This window comes from Cupressus sempervirens, chromosome 1 (assembly GCF_028749045.1).
Source record: "Cupressus sempervirens isolate cs-2001-9-10 chromosome 1, ASM2874904v1, whole genome shotgun sequence".
In the NCBI taxonomy this organism is placed as follows: domain Eukaryota; kingdom Viridiplantae; phylum Streptophyta; class Pinopsida; order Cupressales; family Cupressaceae; genus Cupressus; species Cupressus sempervirens.
Genome location: NC_143118.1, coordinates 565,210,663 through 565,232,726, shown reverse-complemented (window position 1 = coordinate 565,232,726; position 22,064 = coordinate 565,210,663). Strand labels below are relative to the sequence as shown.

The window sequence follows — 22,064 nt, the reverse complement described above, 5'->3', positions numbered from 1 at the left end:
TAAGACATACATCATTTAGAAAAGAAATCCTAAAAAATGGAATGGTTGTCAAAGATTCTTGGTGTAGGTATGAATGGAAACATAGAGGTTCTCCACATGTGCATGGATTTTTATGGATCAATGGTGCTCCCAATATGGACATTATTGATTGGTCAAATGAGGAGGAATGAAGAACAATTCAGCAATATTTTCATTGCATTATTCATGCATGAAATCCTAGAGAAGATGCACATCAAAGAAATATATAGGTGTTTTCTATTGGAATATTCAAATGTGGAAAGAGTACTTATGAGGGGGGTGTTGAATCAAAAGTATCACACTTTAGCCAATTAAACTTTTAACTGAAATTAAATTGCATGCATGTAAATACATCAAATAAACATGAAACACGCATGCATCAATAACTCATAACACTGGAATTTGGTAACCCAGAAAACCTCCAAGAATAAGAAGGTAAAATTGGGGTGGGATGATACCCACAAAAATTACTACAAAAATATTGTTCAACCACTTCTTATGGTTTGCCCTGTTAAAGGCTTTACACTGTGTCAATAGTGACCTGGTTAGAGGATTTCAAACACTTAACATGAAGTGTCACCCTGTTAAAGGATTTAATCACCTAATTAAAGGATTTACAAAATAGTTGTTAAGCTAACCTATCACCATAGGATTTTCATTCTAATACAATTGCTAGAAAGTATTAGGTACAATGAACCTGACTGATTACAATCCCTAATTGTTGAATGCAGACACCTGTTCTACTTTTTTTTATCTTGATCCTTTTTGTGATCTGATAATCCTCACTTCTGAAAATAGAATTCCTTGTGTACCCTTGTATATCTTTTCTCCTCTCTTATCATCCCTTTTATAATGAAATTTCGTCTTCCTTATAAGGACATTTGAGAATTTAGGGTTAGGTATGGATCTACGATCCATATTCAATCTTTATTTTCCACTCAATACTTATCTTTTGCTGATTGGTTGCATGCCTTTAGCATTTTTCTTATTGGCTGCATGTAAATTGCATAGGAAAAATAAAAGTTTTGATCTCATCATTAAATCCTTTGAGATTTACCTTATTTTGGCTGTAAAAATTGTTTGCATCATAGTTTGTACAATTACAAACTCTTACGCTAATATACTGAGTTACTCAGCTCGGCACATGTTGTTTCCTGAATAGCTCAGCACCTTAACAAAACTGTATCACTCGGCACCTTATATTACTCGGCACTTGTTGACACTCGACACCTTGTGTTTCTCGGCACTAATACTTCACTCAGTATCTAATCTTCACTCGGTATCTAATCTTCACTCAGTATCTGATCTTCACTCGGTACCTGTTGTGACTCGGCATGCATGATGTACTCGGCTCCAATGTGGAATATGTTTAAGTGTGTTGGCACTCAAGTGTCAAAAACCATTATGAGGTTAACAATCTCCCCCTTTGACATGAGTGACAAAAATACTTAATAGACCTTATTTGTACATTTACTAATCTGATTGGTATATATAGAGTTTAAAGAAAACTTGATCAAAATTTGTAACTTACAATCTTACAATATATACCTCAAAAATTTTGTAACTACCCCTGAGTTGATTGTGCCTTATCTATATATCAAGCTCCTTCTTTGTATCTATTCTCCTTTTATAACTCCCCCATTAATTTATCTCATAATATCTTTGTCTCCCCCTATTAATCTGTATCTCCCCCTTTTTGACACTTATGTCAAAGAATGTTTAAGGGTTAAGACCATATCTAGCCAAAAATGTGTTTTTTACCTCCATAATCATCCTAAGAGCTGCATCCCAATTGTTCAAAGCAATTTCTAGTGACTTATGCTGGATGGCAGTCTCGGCAGCAAGATGAATAAGTCCATCTAATGTAGAAAGATTTGGGTCTTTCTTGAGAATAGTTTCAGCATAGACTTGTTATTTATGGAGTATCTCTAAATGTGGGGTAATGGAGGACTGGAGTTGTATTAATTTGCCCTTGATATTAGCCTCATCTTCTGTTAAGACAACTATTTCTTTATGAGTGTGAAGCGATTGAGCAAAATGCTTCTCACTTTGAGCTGGATCATTTGGTAGTTGCATGCTTGAAATGTTTAAATTTCTTTCCAAGCTCAGTATCTTTTGGCTTGTTTCTTCTGTGAAGTATGAAAAATCACACAACTTTTTGTATAGTGAGAATATATTCTCAAGTACCTTCTTCACCTTGTCAATAAGTTTTGCCAATTCAACTTGTGAAAGTGTAATTTGTCTTGATATTTTTTCATTCACTTTCCCCTGAAATTTTCTTTCTGACCATTCCATAAGTTTTGCATTTGTTTCTAGGTCTTCATTTGTCACCTGGTCAACAATATCTGTTAATTGCTCTATGATATGCTTTGACTCATCTAGTGATTGCAAACTGAAGGCATCCATAAAGATGTCCTTAATCTCATAAAGTGTTTGCTTATGTTTATACTCCTTCCTAAGTATCTCCTGTCTTTTCCTCCTATTTAGTGCATCTTGTACCTCATTGATTTGATCAATGGTTATTGATTTTGAGTCATAGCTTGGTATGACTATCTCCTCATCTAATTCAGGGTCTCCATAGTGAAGTACCATTGCAACTCTGGTAGTACTAGATGATGGTACATATATTTGCAATGGTTGGTGTGAAGGAGTTCTCGAGGTAGGCAAATTTATTAATGTTTGTATTGCCTCTTGTTCTTTAGGGGTTTTCATTGTTTCCTCCTCCTTCTGTCTACCATGATCAATTATTGTAATTTTTGGAAGTGCACCTTGTGTTTGTGTTGTAGGATCAAATGTAAAAGTCTATCCTATTTGTTCTGTTCCTTTTTTTTGCAGCTGCACTTTGCTTCTGTCTTGTAGCATCAATTATGCTTGTTGGTATTTGGAATTGACTACTAGTAGTTGTAATAGAAAGTGGTTCTTGTGGATTCACCTTATCTTTGACTATATTTTCTACTAGTTTCTGCAATTCATCTATACTGACCAATACTGGATCTGTACACAATATTGCTTGTTGTGTAGATTGGTCAAGAATTCTTTTAAGATCTTTTGTAGTTAATGGATTGATATTCTGACCATAAGTATCAGGAACATTAGTAATAGTTATAGTTTTTGCAGGTGAGATGGATGCTTGATGAGGGCTAGGGGGTGGCAATTCTGTGTCTTGCACACTCTAATTTGGTTGCTGCTCTTGCTCAGTTGTTGCCATTATGTCCTATTTTTGTGTCTCTTCTTCCTTTCCATCTTTCTTTTCTTCTTCCCTCTTCTCTTCTTCTCTTTTCTTTTCTTCTTCTTCTTTCCTTTTTCTCCTCTCTTCTATTGGTATAGCAGCCTCTTCCTTGTATTCTTCCTCAAGAAAATCTTCAATCTTTTTGTACAAATTCTTCCATGATTTCATTGTTCTTTGAACAATCTCTTCCATTCTATTTTGAAGTATGAAGAATACCCAGTATTTAGGTGTAAACCTGTTATTATGCCTTTTGACTGCCTTCCTAACTTGTTCTCTAGTCAAATCTGGCAATACACTTGCTTGGGTTGATTCCCTCATATCCTTCTCCATTTTTAAACAAAAATGCCATCTGTCTTCTACAATTTTTGACAGTTCTTTTGGCAATTGTCCATCTAGTTCAAGTGGAGTGTACTTGAACTATGCCATTATTCCATAAACTGTTTCTTCTATTTTATTCTGTTCTTCTTTTGTAAATTTACTAAAGTCAACTTTATTTAAATTACTCAAGTCACCATTTCCAATTTTTTTACATAAGGTATCAACTGATGAATTGCTTACCTTTTTAGATTGATCTTCTTCATCAGTGTCAGGTTGAGCCACATACCTTTTTTTTTCCTCGGCTCTTCCTGTGATTCCTTGACTTGTTTCTTCTTGGTAACTTCCTCTTTAGCCTTTTGAGTGGAGGCCCTTGTTGATGCTCATGTCGTTGGCTTTTGAAGTGATGGTGTGGTAGCTTTCTTTGATCTAGGCTTAGCTAAAGGCTATTCTGTTGCCTTTCTCTTCTTTGGCTCAGCTTCCATTGGTGCTTCCTTGGCTTCTTCTTCCTTTGCACCTTCCTCCTTGTCTTCTCCAAGACCTTGAGTTAGTTCTATTGGCCCTTGTTCTTGATCATCTTCATCATCACTGTCATCTTCTTCTTCTTTTGCCTCAGCCTCAATTTCCTTTCCAGACTTCTTTTTAATCTTCTTGATTAATTTGTCTTTCTTCTTCAATGTGGAAGCAATTTTTAATTCCATATTTATCTTTGATCTTACCACATCATAAGTGCCAAAATGTGGAGCACTTTTATCTGCTTCTTCTGCCAATAATGCAGTTATTGCTACAGATGCCTCATCAATATTGATTTTGTATCCAAATGGCCTTAGCCATCTTACCCTTGGTATTACTACTTGAATAGAGGTAAAATCTATGTCAACTAAGAAACATATATCATTAGTATGTTTTTCCACTAAAGAAGCTGGTATCCTTGATCTTTGCTTCATGGATCTCTTGAAATCCTCAAAATAGCTTGTCATCAAGGTATCAAAATTTTCTCCCATTTGTTCTATATATTCATTAATTTGACCAATGATGGTTCTATCATTCCTCCATGCTACTTTGCCAAAAGAAGGAAATTCATTCTAAACATAAAAGAATATGCAAACTAGGATTGCTCCAAATTTTCATTGTGTGCCCTTTGTTCTTCTTATGGCAGCTAGGTTTTCATTGATCTGTTGTAGTTGCAGTTCTGCAAGATCATAAGTATGATCCTTCTTCACCAATTTGTAGCCTACATCTACTGCAATGCATGGTACACTGTTGAGTCTATAATATTGATAGAATTTATGGGCAATGACTCTAACAAAAAACTCAACTAGAGGATCCTATATGGGATGAATTTTCATTCCTCTTTTGTTCCACTGTGCACCAGTATTCTTTTCAATGACCTCCTTTGATTCACTTCTCAGGGTTTTGTACCGATCTAGGGTTGGGTACCCTATTACTCTATGTATAATTTCCTTTGTCAATTTAATGGGAATATCTTCTAACCACAAGTTTCCACCATGAATTCTGCTCAATACAAGTCTAACCCATTATGTTTTGAATACGGTGGGAAAACTTAAAACTCGGGTCAAACCCTTTCTTTCAATGATTTTAAATTCTTATTTCAAGACTCCATCTACACACAGTTTATCATATGCATGTCTAATTTCCATGTCTCCTAGAGCTCCTATCTTGCAATTGTAACATTTCCTCACATCTTGAACCATTACAACTTTTGGGGGAATGTGGGAGAGAGCTCCGGCTGGGTCATTTTTGTAGGCAAATTCGAGAATAGGATGGAAATCAGGTTTCTTGACCTGATTTGAAACTAACTGAACTTCAAATGATTCTTTTTCCTCAGTTTTCTTCGAACTTGATGCCATTTATGCAAACTAGGGTTTTCTCAACAAAAGGATATGAAACTACGTAGCTCGGCACAAATGAAAATACCTTAAGATCAATGAAAAAGCGTGTTGAATGAGGTTGCAATCTGCTTGAAATGCTAGATTCTTTCTTAAGTCGCTTAGCTCTCTTTCTTCTCCTTTGCTTCTTGATCTCGATGAGAAAAACTAATTGAAATCACGATAATATACCCTAATTTCATCGCATTAAATGCTCAACTGCCAACTCAGCTTCTGAAGAAATTTTAACCTAACTCGGCTTCCACTATATTTCACTTTACTCAGCTTCCATTGGAATTATCTAACTCAGCATCGGTTATTAGCTCGGTCACTGTTGGGAGCTCGACATCTGTTTTAACTCGGCATCCAAAGACAGCTCGGCAAACAATATTTAGTTTTTTTTTTTTTTTTGTCTTGACATCTTGTTTCATGTAGATTTATACCTTGGTTAGCTTCTTTTTCTTGGGACTGATGTGTGATATAGCTTTGTACATCAGTCTTGTGTACTTCTCATGCTTAGTTTGATGAAGTGTGATCACTTGACCCATTGGGTGAAGTGATCCCTCCACTTGATGTGTTGCACTCATCTTTCTTTTTCCAAGTTTTATTCATTTGCCCCCTTATCTTTTCGACATCAATCTTTTGTTTTCCTTTGTTTTCTTCAGTCTTGGGTGCCTTTGATCTTGTAGGACAGTTTCTGCTGATATGACCAATTTTTAAACAACTAAAACATGTAGTTTGATTCAACCATCTTTTGTAGTTCCCTTTGAAATGTGTTCTTATGCATTTCTGTGGTATATGTCCATATTCTTGGCAATAGTGACAAATGTACCTGGTGTTGTAATCCCAATGATAATGACTTTCATTTCCTTCTGTTTTTGTTGGTTGATTTGATGTCCACATAGGTTTTGATCTACATTCAAATGCCCTATGTCCATACTTTTTGCAATTATAACAATGTCCATCAAATATCTGAGTCTTTGTGACATTGGATCTGCAATTTTGTGTCATATGTCCTTGCATGTTGCACTTGTGACAAAAACTTTTGGGTATATTTGATTGATTGAATCTTCTACTCTTGCACACATTAGTTGTATGCCCCTTCTTGTTACAGTAATGACAAGTGGGTTTTGAATTCTTACCTTTGTCACTTCTTTGTTCAGCACTTTTTGATGATTCCCCAACTTCAGTGCTATTGTATCCTAGTCCTACTGTATCATGGGAAGATTTTGGGGATTTCAGCAACTGTTCAAAATACTTGATGGCTTCACTTGATTTATTGAGATTCTCTACTACCTCTCTTTCTCTATTCAATGCATTCTGCATTTGTTCATTCTGCATCTTCAAAGTAGAGATATCAATATCTTTTACATTGAGTTCATGATGAAGGTTCATCATTTGGGCAAGTGTATCCATTTGCATGTTTGAGATCCTTGTCAATTCAGTACATTTTTCTTCAAGTCTGTTTGCAAGATTTCTTTTGTCGTTTTCCATCATGACCTTGTCATCAACTGCTCTTTTCTTTTGCTTAGTAATTTCACATATCATTATGGCCTGTGATTCATGTTCCATCTTGAGAGATCTTATCTCCTTTGCTTGAATTTTGTTTTTCTCCATCAGTTCTGCTATTGCTGCATCAAACTCTTTAGTGTCTTCTCTGGAAAATATGTTGGTGGTATCAATCTCCTTGTAGTGTATATCATTTTCAGCTATGGCTAGATCCTTCCTTTTTTTTAATGAGTTCCTCAACTTGTTTCTGAATTCCTCCAAGCTATGCAGAGCAAGTTGCACATCTATCACCTGATTTTCAATGATCTTTCCAAGTTTGAAGGCTTCCATCTTTAGATCTTTTCCTCCAAGCTGTTAGGCTTTTCCTTGTGAGAACCTGGATTCACTCTGATACCAATTGTTGGAATAATCAAATGTGGAAAGAGTACTTATGAGAGGGGGGGGGGGGGAGGGGGGTGAATCATAAGTATCACACTTTAGCCAATAAAACTTTTAACTAAAAGTAAATTGCATGCATGTAAATACATCAAATAAACATGAAACACACATGCATCAATAACTCATAACACTGGAATTTGGTAACCCAGAAACCCTCCAAGAATAAGAAGGTAAAACTGGGGTGGGGATGATACCCACAAAAATTACTACAGCAATATTGTTCAACCACTTCTGATGGTCTGCCCTATTAAAGGCTTTACACTGTGTCAATAGTGACCTGGTTAGAGGATTTCAAACACTTAACATGAAGTGTCACCTTGTTAAAGGATTCAATCACCTAATTAAAGGATTTACAAAATAGTTGTTAAGCTAACCTATCACCATAGGATTTTCATTCTAATCCAATTGCTAGAAAGTATTAGGTACAATGAACCTAACTGATTACAATCCCTAATTGCTGAATGCAGGCACATGTTCTGCTTTTTCTGATCTTGATCCTTGTTGTGATCTGATAATCCTCGCTTCTGAAAATAGAATTCCTTGTGCACCCTTGTATATCTTTTCTCCTCTCTTATCATCCCTTTTATAATGAAATTTCATCTTCCTTATAAAGACATTTGAGAATTTAGGGTTAGGTATGGATCTACGATCCATATTCAATCTTCATTTTTTGCTCAATACTTATCTTTTGCTGATTGGTTGCATGCCTGTAGCATTTTTCTTATTGGTTGCATGTAAATTGCATAGGAAAAATAAAAGATTCGATCTCATCATTAAATCCTTCGAGATTTACCTTATGTTGGCTGTAAAAATTGTTTGCATCATAGTTTGTGCAATTACAAACTCTTATGCTGATATACTGAGTTACTTGGCTCGGCATATGATGTTTCTTGAATAGCTCGGCACCTTAACAAAACTATATCACTCAGCACCTTATATTACTCAGCACTTGTTGACACTCAACACCTTGTGTTGCTCGGCACTAATACTTCACTCGGTATCTGATCTTCACTCGGTACCTATTGTGACTCGGCATGCATGATGTACTCGGCTCCAATGTGGAATATGTTTAAGTGTGTTGGCACTCAAGTGTCAAAAACCATTATGAGGTTAACAATTTTCAAATTGTTTTTATGTAAAATATCTTGTTATTATATTATATATTATTTCAAAACTATATTTATATAATGAACATATGTTGAATATGCTTATTTTGTTGTAGTCATTCCAAAATTTTGGTGAACATCCATGTCTCAAAAATACAACAGAACTTACCAATATGGATATTGATAATGACTATGAACAAATACTAAACTGTGTTGAGCATCACACAGTTTGTAGAGAGGGTGCATGTCTACACAAAAAACAAGGAAAGATGGTTTGTAGGTTACTATTATAGTTATTAATATTTTTTATTTTAAAACATATTATTTATTTAATGAAATAATTATTCATTCACCTTACTATAATCTTTTCAGATATAATGCTCCTTGGCCATTGCATCTTACTGGATCTAAATTATACGAAGACATAGGAACAAGGGGAAAAAAATTGAGCTAGCAAGAAATGATGATAGAGTTAACTCACACAATCGTCACATATTACAATTATGGAGAGCAAATATAGATTGGCAACCTATTTTGTCCAAACATGTAGTCATTAAATACATAGCAAAGTATGTATCAAAAGCTAAGAAGAGCTCTGAAACATACCACCAGATGTTGATGCATCTTTCAACATGGAAAACCTTGATGATTTAGTTGCACGTGCATATAGAAGGATTCTAATAGAAACTGTGATAGAAAGGGACATTGGAGCTCAAGAAACATGTCACATGTTGTTAGAGCTTCTGCTCATGGAGAGTAGTAGAAGATTTGTCAATCTAAATGTCTCACATGAAGTGTTCAAATCTATAACTCTAAATAAAGAGGAGAACAATGATGACAATACAAAATTTTTCATTGATGGATATAAAGAAAGGCCTCTTTCTATGGAAGGCATTTCACTATTTGATGCAGCAAAATCATGGATATACAATTCTAAAAGAAAAAGAGAAAATAAATGGGAACCAAGGGAAAAAGAAGCTATAGTTAGATTTTTTCCAAGATTTACATCCATTCCTCTGTGTGCTTCACAAAAATGGGCAAAATTCTATTTTATAGAGTTATTACTATACAAACCATTTTGTGACATAAAAGGGGATATTGGTGTGGATACTGACTCCATAATAGAAAAGTGGGAGTCATTCAGTTATAATTCTTGGCATATACAAAGAGAAACAATTATAGAGGAAAATTAAAATAATAATAGTTTAGATATTGGAGAAGATGAATTTGTTGCAAGAAATACTATAGAGAACGAATGGGAAATCATATCTAGACTTCATAATGGTCAAAATATGCAACTATCAAAAATAGATATGTTGGGAAGAAGAGACATTGATAATAATACAAATTGGTCCACTGAATATCAAGGTGAGGAGTGTACAATGGAAGCAGTCAATTTCATAAAAAAATATGAAGGAAAATGGATGTCTCATATATGATGATATTCCTTAATGCTTCAATTATACAACCCTTAGCAATAAACAACAAAAGGCAATGAACATAGTTATGACACACTACTGTAACAATGAAGATAGAGGCCCATTGTTCCTGATAATTCAAGGAACAACAGGAATAGGAAAGTCATATTTGATTGGTGCCATTCGTGAAGCCCTTCAAAATGCATTTTTTTCGAGTCCTTCTCCCCTTCTTTTACTAGCACCTATAGAAGTTGCAACATTTAATATTGGAGCTTTCACTATTCATTCAAAGCCTAATAAAAGATTTTTCACAGCTAGAAGGATCATGTCTTACAAGTTTCCAAGAGGAAATGAAACATATCAAAGGAAATGAAACATATCAAATACATATTGATTGATGAAATGAGCTTCATTGGTAAGACTATGTTGGAAAATATAGATTCAAGATTAAGGCAAGCATTTCCATAAAGTTCAAACCAAAGCTTTGTAGATTTTTTTTTACTTCTATTAGTACATGTTATCATATTATGCCATAGTTAGTATAGTACATAAATATTAAAGACATTATAAAATCTAAACAACTTATTAGTTTTTTTATTTTAAATTTGTTTAGGTATATCTATGATTTTTGTTGGAGACTTGGGTCAATTGCCTCTAGTGAGTGACAGACCTTCATACGATCACAAAAGACAAGCAAAATTATTGTGGGAGGAATTCAAAACTGTGGTAACTTTAGATAAGATTTTTAGACAAGAGGGGGAAAACATTGAACAAAAAAGCTTTCGTCAACTTCTAACAAATCTTAGAGATGTTGACCCACAAATTGAAGATTGGAAATTACTTATGATGAGAACTCCTATCAATTTAAATGCTACCACAAATGAAGACTTTCAAAATTGTGTCCATTTGTTCTCCACAAATGACAAGGTTTATAACCATAACAAGATAATGTTACATTCATTAAAGCATCATGTTCCACGAAGTCTTGCAACAAAAGTAGGGAGTCTGAATTCAATAGAAGATTATTCAAATGGAGAGATTGACCTTGAATTATTAATCAGTAACAATTCAAGATTGATGTTGACTACAAATCTTTGGGTAGAGGCAAGTCTTGTCAATGGAGCATTCGAGTATATTAGAAAGATTATCTATAGGCTAGAAAGTAAACTGCCAGAGCCACAAGCATATGTTTTGGTTGAATTTGATAATTACTCTGGGTTACCTTTTCAAGATGATCAACCAAATATAGTCCCAATAATACCAATACAAAGGGGTAGAACTCTCCAACTATCTTTAAGATTGGCATGGGCATTGACCATTCATAAATCACAAGGACTAACTCTCTCAAAAGCTACAATTGATATAGGTCCAAGAGAGAGAACAGGTTTGACATTTGTGGCAATATCTCATGTGAAGTCTTTACAAAGTCTTAAAATAGCACCACCATTCAAATATGACCATTATGAGAAAATGAAAAATGGCATACAACTTTCCAAACTTAGGGGTGGACCCACAATAATGGGTTACACTTTTTTGCCTAAACTGACACTAAACTATGAATTTTCAAGAAAACTTTCACATTCGGATGCGAATTGCCATTTAACGGTAAGGAATTTGAAGATGAAGTAAACTAGAGTCCTTTAGGATTTTCTATGTAGATTCTAAATATATTTTAAATTTTTTTTTTTAATTGATTTGATTGAATTAATTTTTCTCCCAAGAAAATTGCTATGTTATCAAAAACTTGATTTTTAAAAAGTGAAATTGTTTTTGACACACATAAATTTTTTCTATAATAGATATCAATATAATTCTTTCGAATTTAGTTTTTTAACATCCATACCAAAACCGCAAAGGTGATTTGGTGTCTTTATCATTAGTATTTCATATTTTATCAGAGTTTAAAGTTGACCTAACACTAATTTGGACATATGTGGCTTTTGACACATGTAACTATTATATATTTATCCAATTTCAAATTTTATTTTTTTGATTGAAAGAGGACTCAAATACAGAGACCGTAGTTATTTTTTAGAATTTTTATTCTCTTATTTACTATTTTTCCATGAGCGTTCAATATATAGGTTTATTTTTTATAATGAACCTCTGTTCAATTAACATAAAAAAATGTATACTAAAAAAATTCAAAATTTATCAAATCCATATTCATTAGAAAGCTCATTCTAAGTACTTGAGTCATGGAAAATGACATGTCTTTAGTGCTCCATCTGAACCTAGAAATTGAGCCTGGAAGCCATGAAAACAACTAAGAATGTTATAGGCTTTGTAAAAGCCATCTACTTTACTAGTTTCGATAGAAACTAACTTTCTATCAAAACTTTTTTAATACTTTCGATAGAAACTATTTTTAGTTAGTTTCTATCGAAACTAATAAGGCCAAGTTTTCATGTAAAAAATAGTTTCGATAGAAACTAAATAATTTCTATAGAAACTATTTTTTAGTTTCTATAGAAACTAAATAGTTTCGATAGAAACTAAAAAATAGTTTCTATAGAAACTATTTAGTTTCTATCGAAACTATTTAGGATTAAAAAATTTTGCATAGTTAGTTTCGATCGAAACTACCATCAAAAGTAGTTTCGATAGAAACTTTTATAGTTTCTATCGAAACTAGATGATTACATTCTATCAAAAGTTTTTCGGCAAAAAATTTGACTTTCGCGATTTTGGAGGAATTTCTTCCTCCAAAAAAGTGTAACCCACTATTGTGGGTTCACCCAAAGAAAAGTTGAAGAAAATAGACTCAACTGTGTAGAAGAATATTGAGGTAATCATTTTATTTTCAAAATTTCTTCAATTACAATATATTGGTACATTATGTAATTTCAAAATATAGTGACTTTAAAATGGTTGCATCCATATAAACTTGCATGTATATATAACTACACAAAATTGAAAAACTATAAATTATTTTATCCTATTGATGTCCATATATACTAAAATTGATTTGATTTTGTTTGATTCTTAGGTAACACTTTTTCTCTATGGATCTATCAGACAATGAATATGAAATTGTTGATGAAACTCCAAACATCTTAGCCAACTCTACTCTATCTGATGAAACACCTATTGATAAGTGCACAACATCAATTTTACAATGTTGCTCTAAAATTCTTCAAGATATTGAAAACACTACATTATCCATTGATTACGTTGAAGAACTTGAAATAATGAGAATGAAAGATGTTGCACACAAGGTTAAAGAGACATATACAAAAGCTTTGCCTTCACAAGTTTTATGAAAGAAGTATATCGTGATCACTTGCATAATAAAGGTCGTAATATTGTTCTAATTACTAAAGAATATGTAATGTATTTGCACCATTACAATGAGGTGCTCTTTATGTAATTTCCACTCTATTAGCACAAAACTTTTAAATAAGAGTTATTTGAACAATTTATAAACTCTTCAAATCTGATATAAACTACAAGGTTTGACCTATGTTTTGTTATTCGACACAATTTACATGTAAACGGTTGTAGAACTTTTTCAACTATTTTGAATTGAATAATTAGTTTGCCTTAAACAAAAAGCTTTGTGTATTGGTTTAGATTGATGATTGTGACTTGTAATATCACAAACTTTTAAATAACAATTATTTGAAACATTTATAAACTCCTAAATTGTATCAATACACTACATGGTTTGATGCATTAAATTTGTTATGTTTATAATTGATATGATGCCAATTATACAACTATTCCAAAAATATTTTGTCAAACAATTCATAAAAGAAAATATGTATTCATATGTATTTCTTTTTACCAATGTCCAAAAAATGACAAAAGATAAATATTGTTTAATATACATTTTTATTTTTAATATGTATATGTATTTCGTAATGACCAAAATATTGTCATAAATCTTATATATAATTTATATTTATCATACATGTATATCATGCGTGTGGTTGCTACTAGCTTATTTATATTTATTAGATAATATCTATATTAAATAAGTCGATTGATATCTGTTTTTTATAGTATGGACCATTCAGAAAGATATCGATCGACATATTTAATATAGATATTATATAATAAATATAAATAAGCTAGTGTGTTATATTGCATCGATCCTCAATGGTGTAAGAAAAATCTAAGCAAGATACGCTCATGAAAGGACCTTCAGCTTGTGCGGTATGTTTTCTTCTTTTGCAATGGTATTGGAGACAAATGTCGATTGCTGAGCCTACGAGTCACTAGTAAATACAACAATATCATACAAAATGGTACCTGACATTGAACAGATGTATTTATAACAACCAAATATAATCCAATAATGATGAAATCTTCTTCCATTTTGAAATAGAGTAAGATGAAAAACAATTAAGAAAAGGAGAACCTGGTGTAAGAGCTCTACAGGAGTTCCAAATGCTTACAGTTCCTTCCCTTGCTGCAGACGCTTGCACCTCCCATGCTTTCAATGATCTCCTTCCTCATTTTTCTTTCTTCAATAGGTAAAACCCACAATTTTCATAACTGACCTCGAATCGGGTATAACCATTTTTGTTTGAGTTCTTTTGGGTGTTTTTTTTTTCTAGAAAAATGAACATATAATTACATAATAAAAAAAAAAAACTTTATTTCCTAAGAGTTTAAAACATCAAATAGGTATCTAACATCTTGGAGTTTCTAATTAAATTCCTGTTGTTAAATCATTAACAAAATTATTTTGAAATCACAGTTAATCATTTCAAGAAGGTAGGAATAAAGCTCAAATTTTTATTAATTAATCATCTAATCATCTAATATTTAAGTGGTGTGTGGACTGCAAGATAATCAGACTCATCCCATTCTGAGAGGCTAACCCTCTCTACCATAGCCACACTCTCGTTGCGACAAATTTTGCATTCACTCAGATACTCGCAACCAATAATGAGTCAGTATCCATCATAGTCCAACATATCACATCATGAAATCATAACATCATCTAAATCAACAAGATATGGAAATATCCTTAACTATTTCACAATTATGAAATAAACACATCAAAATAATCACATTGGTATTCAAATAGAACATTTCCACAAGATATCATTGCATTAGTTACTTGTTTTAATCAATATATCATATGATTCGGTAACATAAAGTAATGATAATCAACTTAATCTCTATAGAATCCAAATCTAAACAAAAGTTGACTAGGTCAAATGTGACCAAATCGCCATGTAAGAAAAAAAGCCTCAGATGAAATAAAGCGAGACATGACAGCCCACTGCAACGCCAATTGAGATGCAAATGGTGAACATAAATGGATACATTTTAGGTGATAAAAGTGGTATTTCTAAAAGGGAACAGTAATATGATGGGCTAGCATGATTTTGTCATTGTTGTATATGTTGAACGTAAATATACATCTTTGCATTATGAAAATGTTGTATAAGATGGTGAAGGCTTTGTTGTGCTTGGGGATATTGAAGACGACCAACCTGAAACATCATATATTAAAGAAGAAATTAAGTTTGGAAAAATAAGTCAACTTTAACTATTTAACACTTTTAGTTTAAGAATCAAGCCTTAGTGTGTGATGTTTAAGTCTTGTTGAAGACTCTTAATTACCTTGGAAACAATCTCCAAAAGAATTATAATAATGCTAATCTTTGCCTTTGTATTTATCGTAGCAAGAGAGTTTATAAACTGCAAAATCATCATTGAAATAGATATGAGCGGTCAGAGGACTTGGTGGGAGGGAAACACAATTCAATTCAAAATAAGTTATAGCGTTCGCATCAAAGCTTCAAGTGTGCTGGTTATGCTCGACTGTCAAGACTTGTTTCAAAGTTTCGACTGTGCCGGTCCGTCATGACGGAAACTGCACCATCTGTAGAGTATGAAACCCAACGGTCATGCTTTACTTCCATTTTAATTTTAATTTTTAGAATATATGTAATCACTCGTGCAATTATTTTGCAGCCAGCGATGATTTGAAACCCACGAGGAGCAAGTAGATCGATAGCCCATGAGGCCCTAAAGAAAGCACCTATGAATCTGGCCAGAGAAACGAGCTTTATAAAAAGCCCTATGATGATCATGACAGGGCCTTGCATAAATATTTCGTAGTCATCGAGATTGACAACAAAAACACCAGGAAATTCAAAATCCCTACCAGTTTGTTGCCAATCTGTGCCATTTTGATTAGCAGAATCGATAATGAAAACTACTTGCTAAACTGCTCTTGTGAGACTCGAACCCCGAACATTCCGCAATTTTGCATGTACAACATTGAAATGACAGGAGAAGCAACCGCCAAAAAAATTACCCGAAAATGTTTTCTGATATAGTGAAAGTCTGTCATTTAATAGTCTATTGGTTAATAATATTATTTGTGAATGCACACAATTATCTTCGATTTGATTAAAACAATTCATTAAATTAAGGTGGTTATTCTTAAATATTACACATACAAATTATGTTTGGAAAAATAAGTTAGTTTTGACTATTTAACATTTTTAGGGTCCGTTTGGCTGCGGGAATAGGAATACGCATTCTGGAACAGAAAATGGGGCTACGTATTCCTATTCATTCTTTGGTTCAGCCAATATTTGATGGGAATTCGTGAACCCCAAAATTTATGTTTTCTAAAATTAAAAAAATGGAATAGGAATACGTATTCCAATAACACCTATTTGGGTGGAATTGCAAAACCCCATTTTTGGCTAAAATTGGAATACGTATTCCTATTTTACTTCGTATTCCAATTCTGTTTTGGTGCATTCAAACGAGAGATTCAAAAATTTTGGAATTTACATATGCCTATTCCACTTGTTTTCCACTCGCCAAACAGGCCCTTAGGTTAGAAATCAAGCCTTAGTGTGTGATGTTTAAGCCCATTACATACTTTTTTTTAAGTAATAAAATGAACTTGAAAGTCAAAATTTTCATTTTTGTTTCTTTAGAATGTCACACTAAATTTTTCATAAAAATTTGTTGTGTTAGTTTGAAAAAAAGTCAAAAGTACATTTTGTCTAGAGGATAGCCATGTCCCCTTCTTTATACTCTCACCATCCCATTTGTAATAGTTATTCTTAATTTACTTATTGTTATGTTGATAAAAATTCTCTAGATTTGAGATTTGCATTTCATTCCTTTCCACATTAATTTATATTTTGATTGATGTATGTAAGTATATTATATTTTTTATGTAGTAAACCATATGATACTAAAGGTGCATATTATATATCTTCTTCAACTTTGTCTTCTTCAACTTTGTCCTCTCTCTCTCTCTCTCTCTCTCTCTCTCTCTCTCTCTCTCTCTCTCTCTCTCTCTATATATATATATATATCTTCATGAAAATAGTGCTCTTGTAAAATACACTTGGTAGTGAAATAACTCTTTAAATATAAGTAAAATTTGGGTCTTTATAACAACTTATTGTAGTTTACCAAGTAATAATTATTCAACATCTAGCATTCCTATTTTGATCATATTAAGTCAATCTTGAGACATTATTTCTTCAAATCAAAGAAGATGGACTTACTTCCTAATATATAATAAGCTCCAAACAATATACTTTAGAACAATAAAATCTGAGTTAGTGCTAAACAAGTACCAAAGGAACAATTTGTATCAAAATAGTGCTCTTGGTAATATATTTGATTATTCACTTGTATTTTATTGTTCATTTCTCGAGAGTTACTTGAAGTGGCTCTCTGTGTATATTTTGAGCTTGTTTAAGTTTCTTTTACAATCAAAGAACTCTTAAAAGATGAAGCAAATTTCAGTCTAGGTGAGAACTTGGTTATCGCTTGATAAGTCATAATTATTCAACATCTACCATTTCCTATTTTGTTATTATTATTATTATTATTATTAAATCAATCTTCCACACTGATTCACTCAAGGAAATTCTAAAACTACAATTTATGTCGAATCTTAAATTTCAAGTTCCCAATCTCTTTTCATAATATTCCGACATTCAAAATCATCCTCCCATTAAATTTTAAATCCACATCAATCATTTAAACATATTTTCAATTTATCCTTCCTTAATTTATCAATTGCAAGTTGTCAATTGTTAACCTCAACTCATTAATTAATTCAAATTTCAATTCTTAACTTAACCCACCGACCTAACATACCCTTTCATGTCGTATTTTGTACGAGCACGGTTTCTACATAAACAAAAATGGGCATATGCGAGTATTAACTGCAAGAAGCAGAGATCTATTTATATATCAACAATTCTACACATTTCAGTACTCTGCTTTTCTCATCTTTTCCGTCATAGGAATCTCAAAAAGAAAGAGGAAAAAACAGAGCAATTGCAAAAGCTGGGTAATTCATCAATGATGATAAAGCTCGCAGTCATTGCATTTACATCACTAATCAGCCTGCAATGCGTTCTCGGTATAAATTCATCTGCACCCCTTATTTGTTTGTTAAGTTTATCTCTGATCTATGATAAAAATTTGATCTTTAATGGAATTCCAGGTGATCTGGCATGCGAGGAATTGCCAGTGGACTTGTGTGCATTTTCTGTATCATCGACAGGAGCACGTTGTGTTCTTGAGAAATTCTTCTTGGGGGATGGAACTGCCCAATACCAGTGTCTGGTATGTCAAAAACCCAATTTTTCAACACATTGAAGATTTTCGGTCATTCTTCCCGTCTAAAATCCTTTTTGTGCAGACATCAGAGGTGATGGCAGAAGAGATAAATGAATGGATTGAAACAGAGGAATGTTTAAACAAATGTGGGCTCGACAGAATGGTAGTCGGAATATCCAGCGATGGTCTGATGGAGTACAAATTTACCAGCAAATTGTGTTCTCCGCGGTGTTATAGCAACTGCCACAACATCATCAATCTCTACTTCAATCTTGCTGCTGGTGAAGGTAATCAGCAAATTTCATCATTTTCGAGCTTGATTTTTCTTTAGTTGGGTTTTTAATGGCTGCTCATGACATTGAATTGATGCAGGAGTTTATCTGCCTCGGCTGTGCGAAGCTCATAGAAGTGGATCCCGGCGCATGGTGCAACAAATTTTGGATCATTCTTCACAATCAGGGAGCGTTTTTGCTGCTGCAGCTCCTTCTTCCTCTCGGGACATCACGGCATCGAGTCCTGTGGTTTCTCCACTTCCATAGAAGATACCGCAGATTCCTGGTTTCCCTAATTTATTAGTGCTTTTATAGTCCCATGGCCTTCTAGAATTTTAAGTCCTTTGTATATGGACATTTTTATATAATATTATACGTGGTGTTATTATTGTTCATCAATTGCCTATTATTATATTTATATTCATTATCTGTCATCAGAAGATGTCTGCCTGATTCATGTTACTTAGGAACACTCTCATAAATTAAAATTCTAAAATTCATATTATTTATTGGTTCATTGTGATATTGTTGTTAAGATTCAATGTGTAATTTTTAAGTTAAATTTATGGATCTATGTTGGATGAATAGTGGTCAAAATAACTAGTCTCTCATGAGAATGAATGGAACACTTAACACTCATTGCATCTAGGTGATGCATATAGAGTTGAAGCACGAGGATTTTCCTCGAAGGTCACCCCATCACCGCGTTACTCCTCCAGCTCAAGCATACTTGACCATGCCATTTCCTCCTAGGTTAAGCCTACTTTGAATAACCCTCCACTAATCATCATTAGCCAAATTGATACACTTTGCAATTTTATTGTTGTATACTAGTATCCAAACATATTCATTGTGCACAAATAAAGGATGATCTTAAAATCATAAGCATTACAAGAAGAAATAAAAAATATTTTCACTTGGAACACTAAAAGGAATTGTAATTTGCATCATGTTGCTAAATGGATTTGCAATTGTCAAATATTTAATAGCTTTTAGCATTAAAAAACCCCACAAGATGTTGAGGTCATTTTTACTAAAACCTAAAATTATTAAAAGCTTAGGTCGTATACTTTGCAAGATAATCCTCATTGACGATGTAATTGTATTTGAGGAAACCTACAAATGTGTATGGCCTAATAGGATTAATGGATAAGCTAATTGATGATTTGAGAGGGTGTACAAATGTTCATGTTGTTCTTATTTAAGCATTGATATATATAGGAAGATGCAGGCTCATTTTTCTCTTTGTAATACATGGATTTTGGATTTGGGAAAACTCATGGTGCCTAATGTTCTTAATGATGTTGGTTTCACTATACTTATTCCCAAAGGATTTGATGTTCAAAAATATATTTTATATCTAGGAATGGTACAAAGATGATAAGTCTCTGAACTGTTGCTAAGGTCATAAGATTTGAGACCTTCAAGGAGAGATATAATTTATATATAAAATTATATATAGCTATGAAAATGCCAAAGAGTAGGGTAAAAGGGCCTATAAGATCTATCAATATTTCTCAAAATGGAAAGATCCCTTCATCCTTGAAGACTTCAAGGACAATACATGAAGACTAGTCACACCTTGTGCTAAATGATTGCTAAAGATGAAGACTTGAGGGTGTTAGTTCACCTCATATTTATAGAAATAGATATTTAGGAACTTATAGGGAAATAATGAATTTCATTATGATCTACATTGTAGAGAACATGTATGAAAAAGTGGTGGAGATTGAGAAGAAAATCAAATTCAAACATTTTCCTTTCTATGCCATATATTTGTGTATGCAACAAAATGTTTATAGCACAAAAAGATGCAAAGAAGTTGATGATAGTTGATCCTTGCACGCTTATACTACACATTTCAAATTCTATGGGTGCCTAATCAATCCCCATACTTTTCTTAGGTTTGTTTGAAAGAATTATTTATATTAATACCATCTATTAACCTAATAATCATGAAGTTATTATCCCTTGGGGACAACCTGTTGGTGCACAAAATTGTTAGTTGACTTCCTATGAGCTTTCTTACTCAATGTTGGGAAACTCAACACAATTTTAGCAAACGAAGAAGATTGAAACCTAATCTTGTTCAATCTCTGCACTTTAGGCTTTGCAAGAGCTAGGTGGTTGTACCTTAAAGAGAAATGTTGAATGGTTGTGAATGCAGACTTAACAATACTCTTGAGTTGGAAAAAGTTCTCAAGGAGAAATTGATTAAATAATGAATAATTACTTGGGTTAGAGTGTTAAAACAAGATGCAATAGAACATGACAGTGGGTTGATACTAATTGTTTACCTTCCATAAAGATGCTCTTAATTTTCAAATTTTGATATAACCAGTGCCTTCGAGATTGGAGAATAGAGTCAACTTTAATAATTACTGAATTGATCTTATAACTTGGAGATAGGTGCACCACCATCAACTAATGAACAATCAACTTGAGAGATTTTAACAAACCCTGGACAATTGAATTTAACTTCAGAATGAAGACCAATTGAACAAAACATACATAAGCACATGACTTTTGTTTCTGATAGTTTGCCTCAATTTTTTTTTGCAAATAGTATAAATCCAAGAGGAGTTTAAGTTCAGTAAAATCAATGACCAATTCCCTATCTTTTAGAAAAGAATATGGTGTATTTTATTAATTCAAAAATAAGGTACAACTGGGTTGTAACAAGTGGCAGTATCTAACATCCACTATGCATGTCTATATCTACCATGTCTGTATATTTCCTAGCTCGCTCTATCTCTATCCAGGCCCTGATATCCTTTCTTGTAGAAAAAAAAAAAGATGCAAAAAAACTCTAGGCCTATTCATTCTAACTAACTAAAAACTAACTGCACTTGATACAAATTAATTACAATAAAAAATCTTTTGAGATTTTATAATTCTCTCATTATATCAAGAATTTCCTCCAACTACCTGACCACCTCTTCATCCGGCACCTTGACGAGCATGTTCAAAGCTTCACACTTTTCCTCTTCCATCAAGATCTCATGGTAGTCACTCTAGTATTGGGCATATGTTGTCTGCAGGTCCCATGCAGTTGTATACATGTTGTTAATGACATCGAATTGGTCCTCTTTCGTTGGTTCCAATCCTTGTTCATGACCGGTTGAGATACTTCATCTTCATTGCATGATTAAACTGGAAAATCCATATATTCTTCCCTACAAAATGAACACTAGAAAATCATAGAAGAATGATTTTTTTCTATAAAATAATAATCTTATGAAATGCCCTTAAATCAATGATTGTGGCAATATGCATTTAACACCCATATTTCCTTCAAATCC

The 22,064-nt window shown here is 33.1% G+C and overlaps 1 protein-coding gene across 1 annotated transcript; it reads left to right on the top strand.

The window, feature by feature from the left end:
• Positions 1 to 18,174: 18,174 nt before the first annotated feature.
• Positions 18,175 to 19,157, top strand: LOC149578685 (uncharacterized). Its single transcript, XM_089803954.1, has 4 exons — positions 18,175 to 18,290; positions 18,375 to 18,496; positions 18,573 to 18,777; positions 18,863 to 19,157. Exons 1-4 carry the CDS (start codon positions 18,230 to 18,232, stop codon positions 19,027 to 19,029), a joined length of 555 nt encoding a protein of 184 aa, XP_089660080.1. The 5' UTR covers positions 18,175 to 18,229; the 3' UTR covers positions 19,030 to 19,157.
• The last annotated feature ends 2,907 nt before the right edge of the window (positions 19,158 to 22,064 follow it).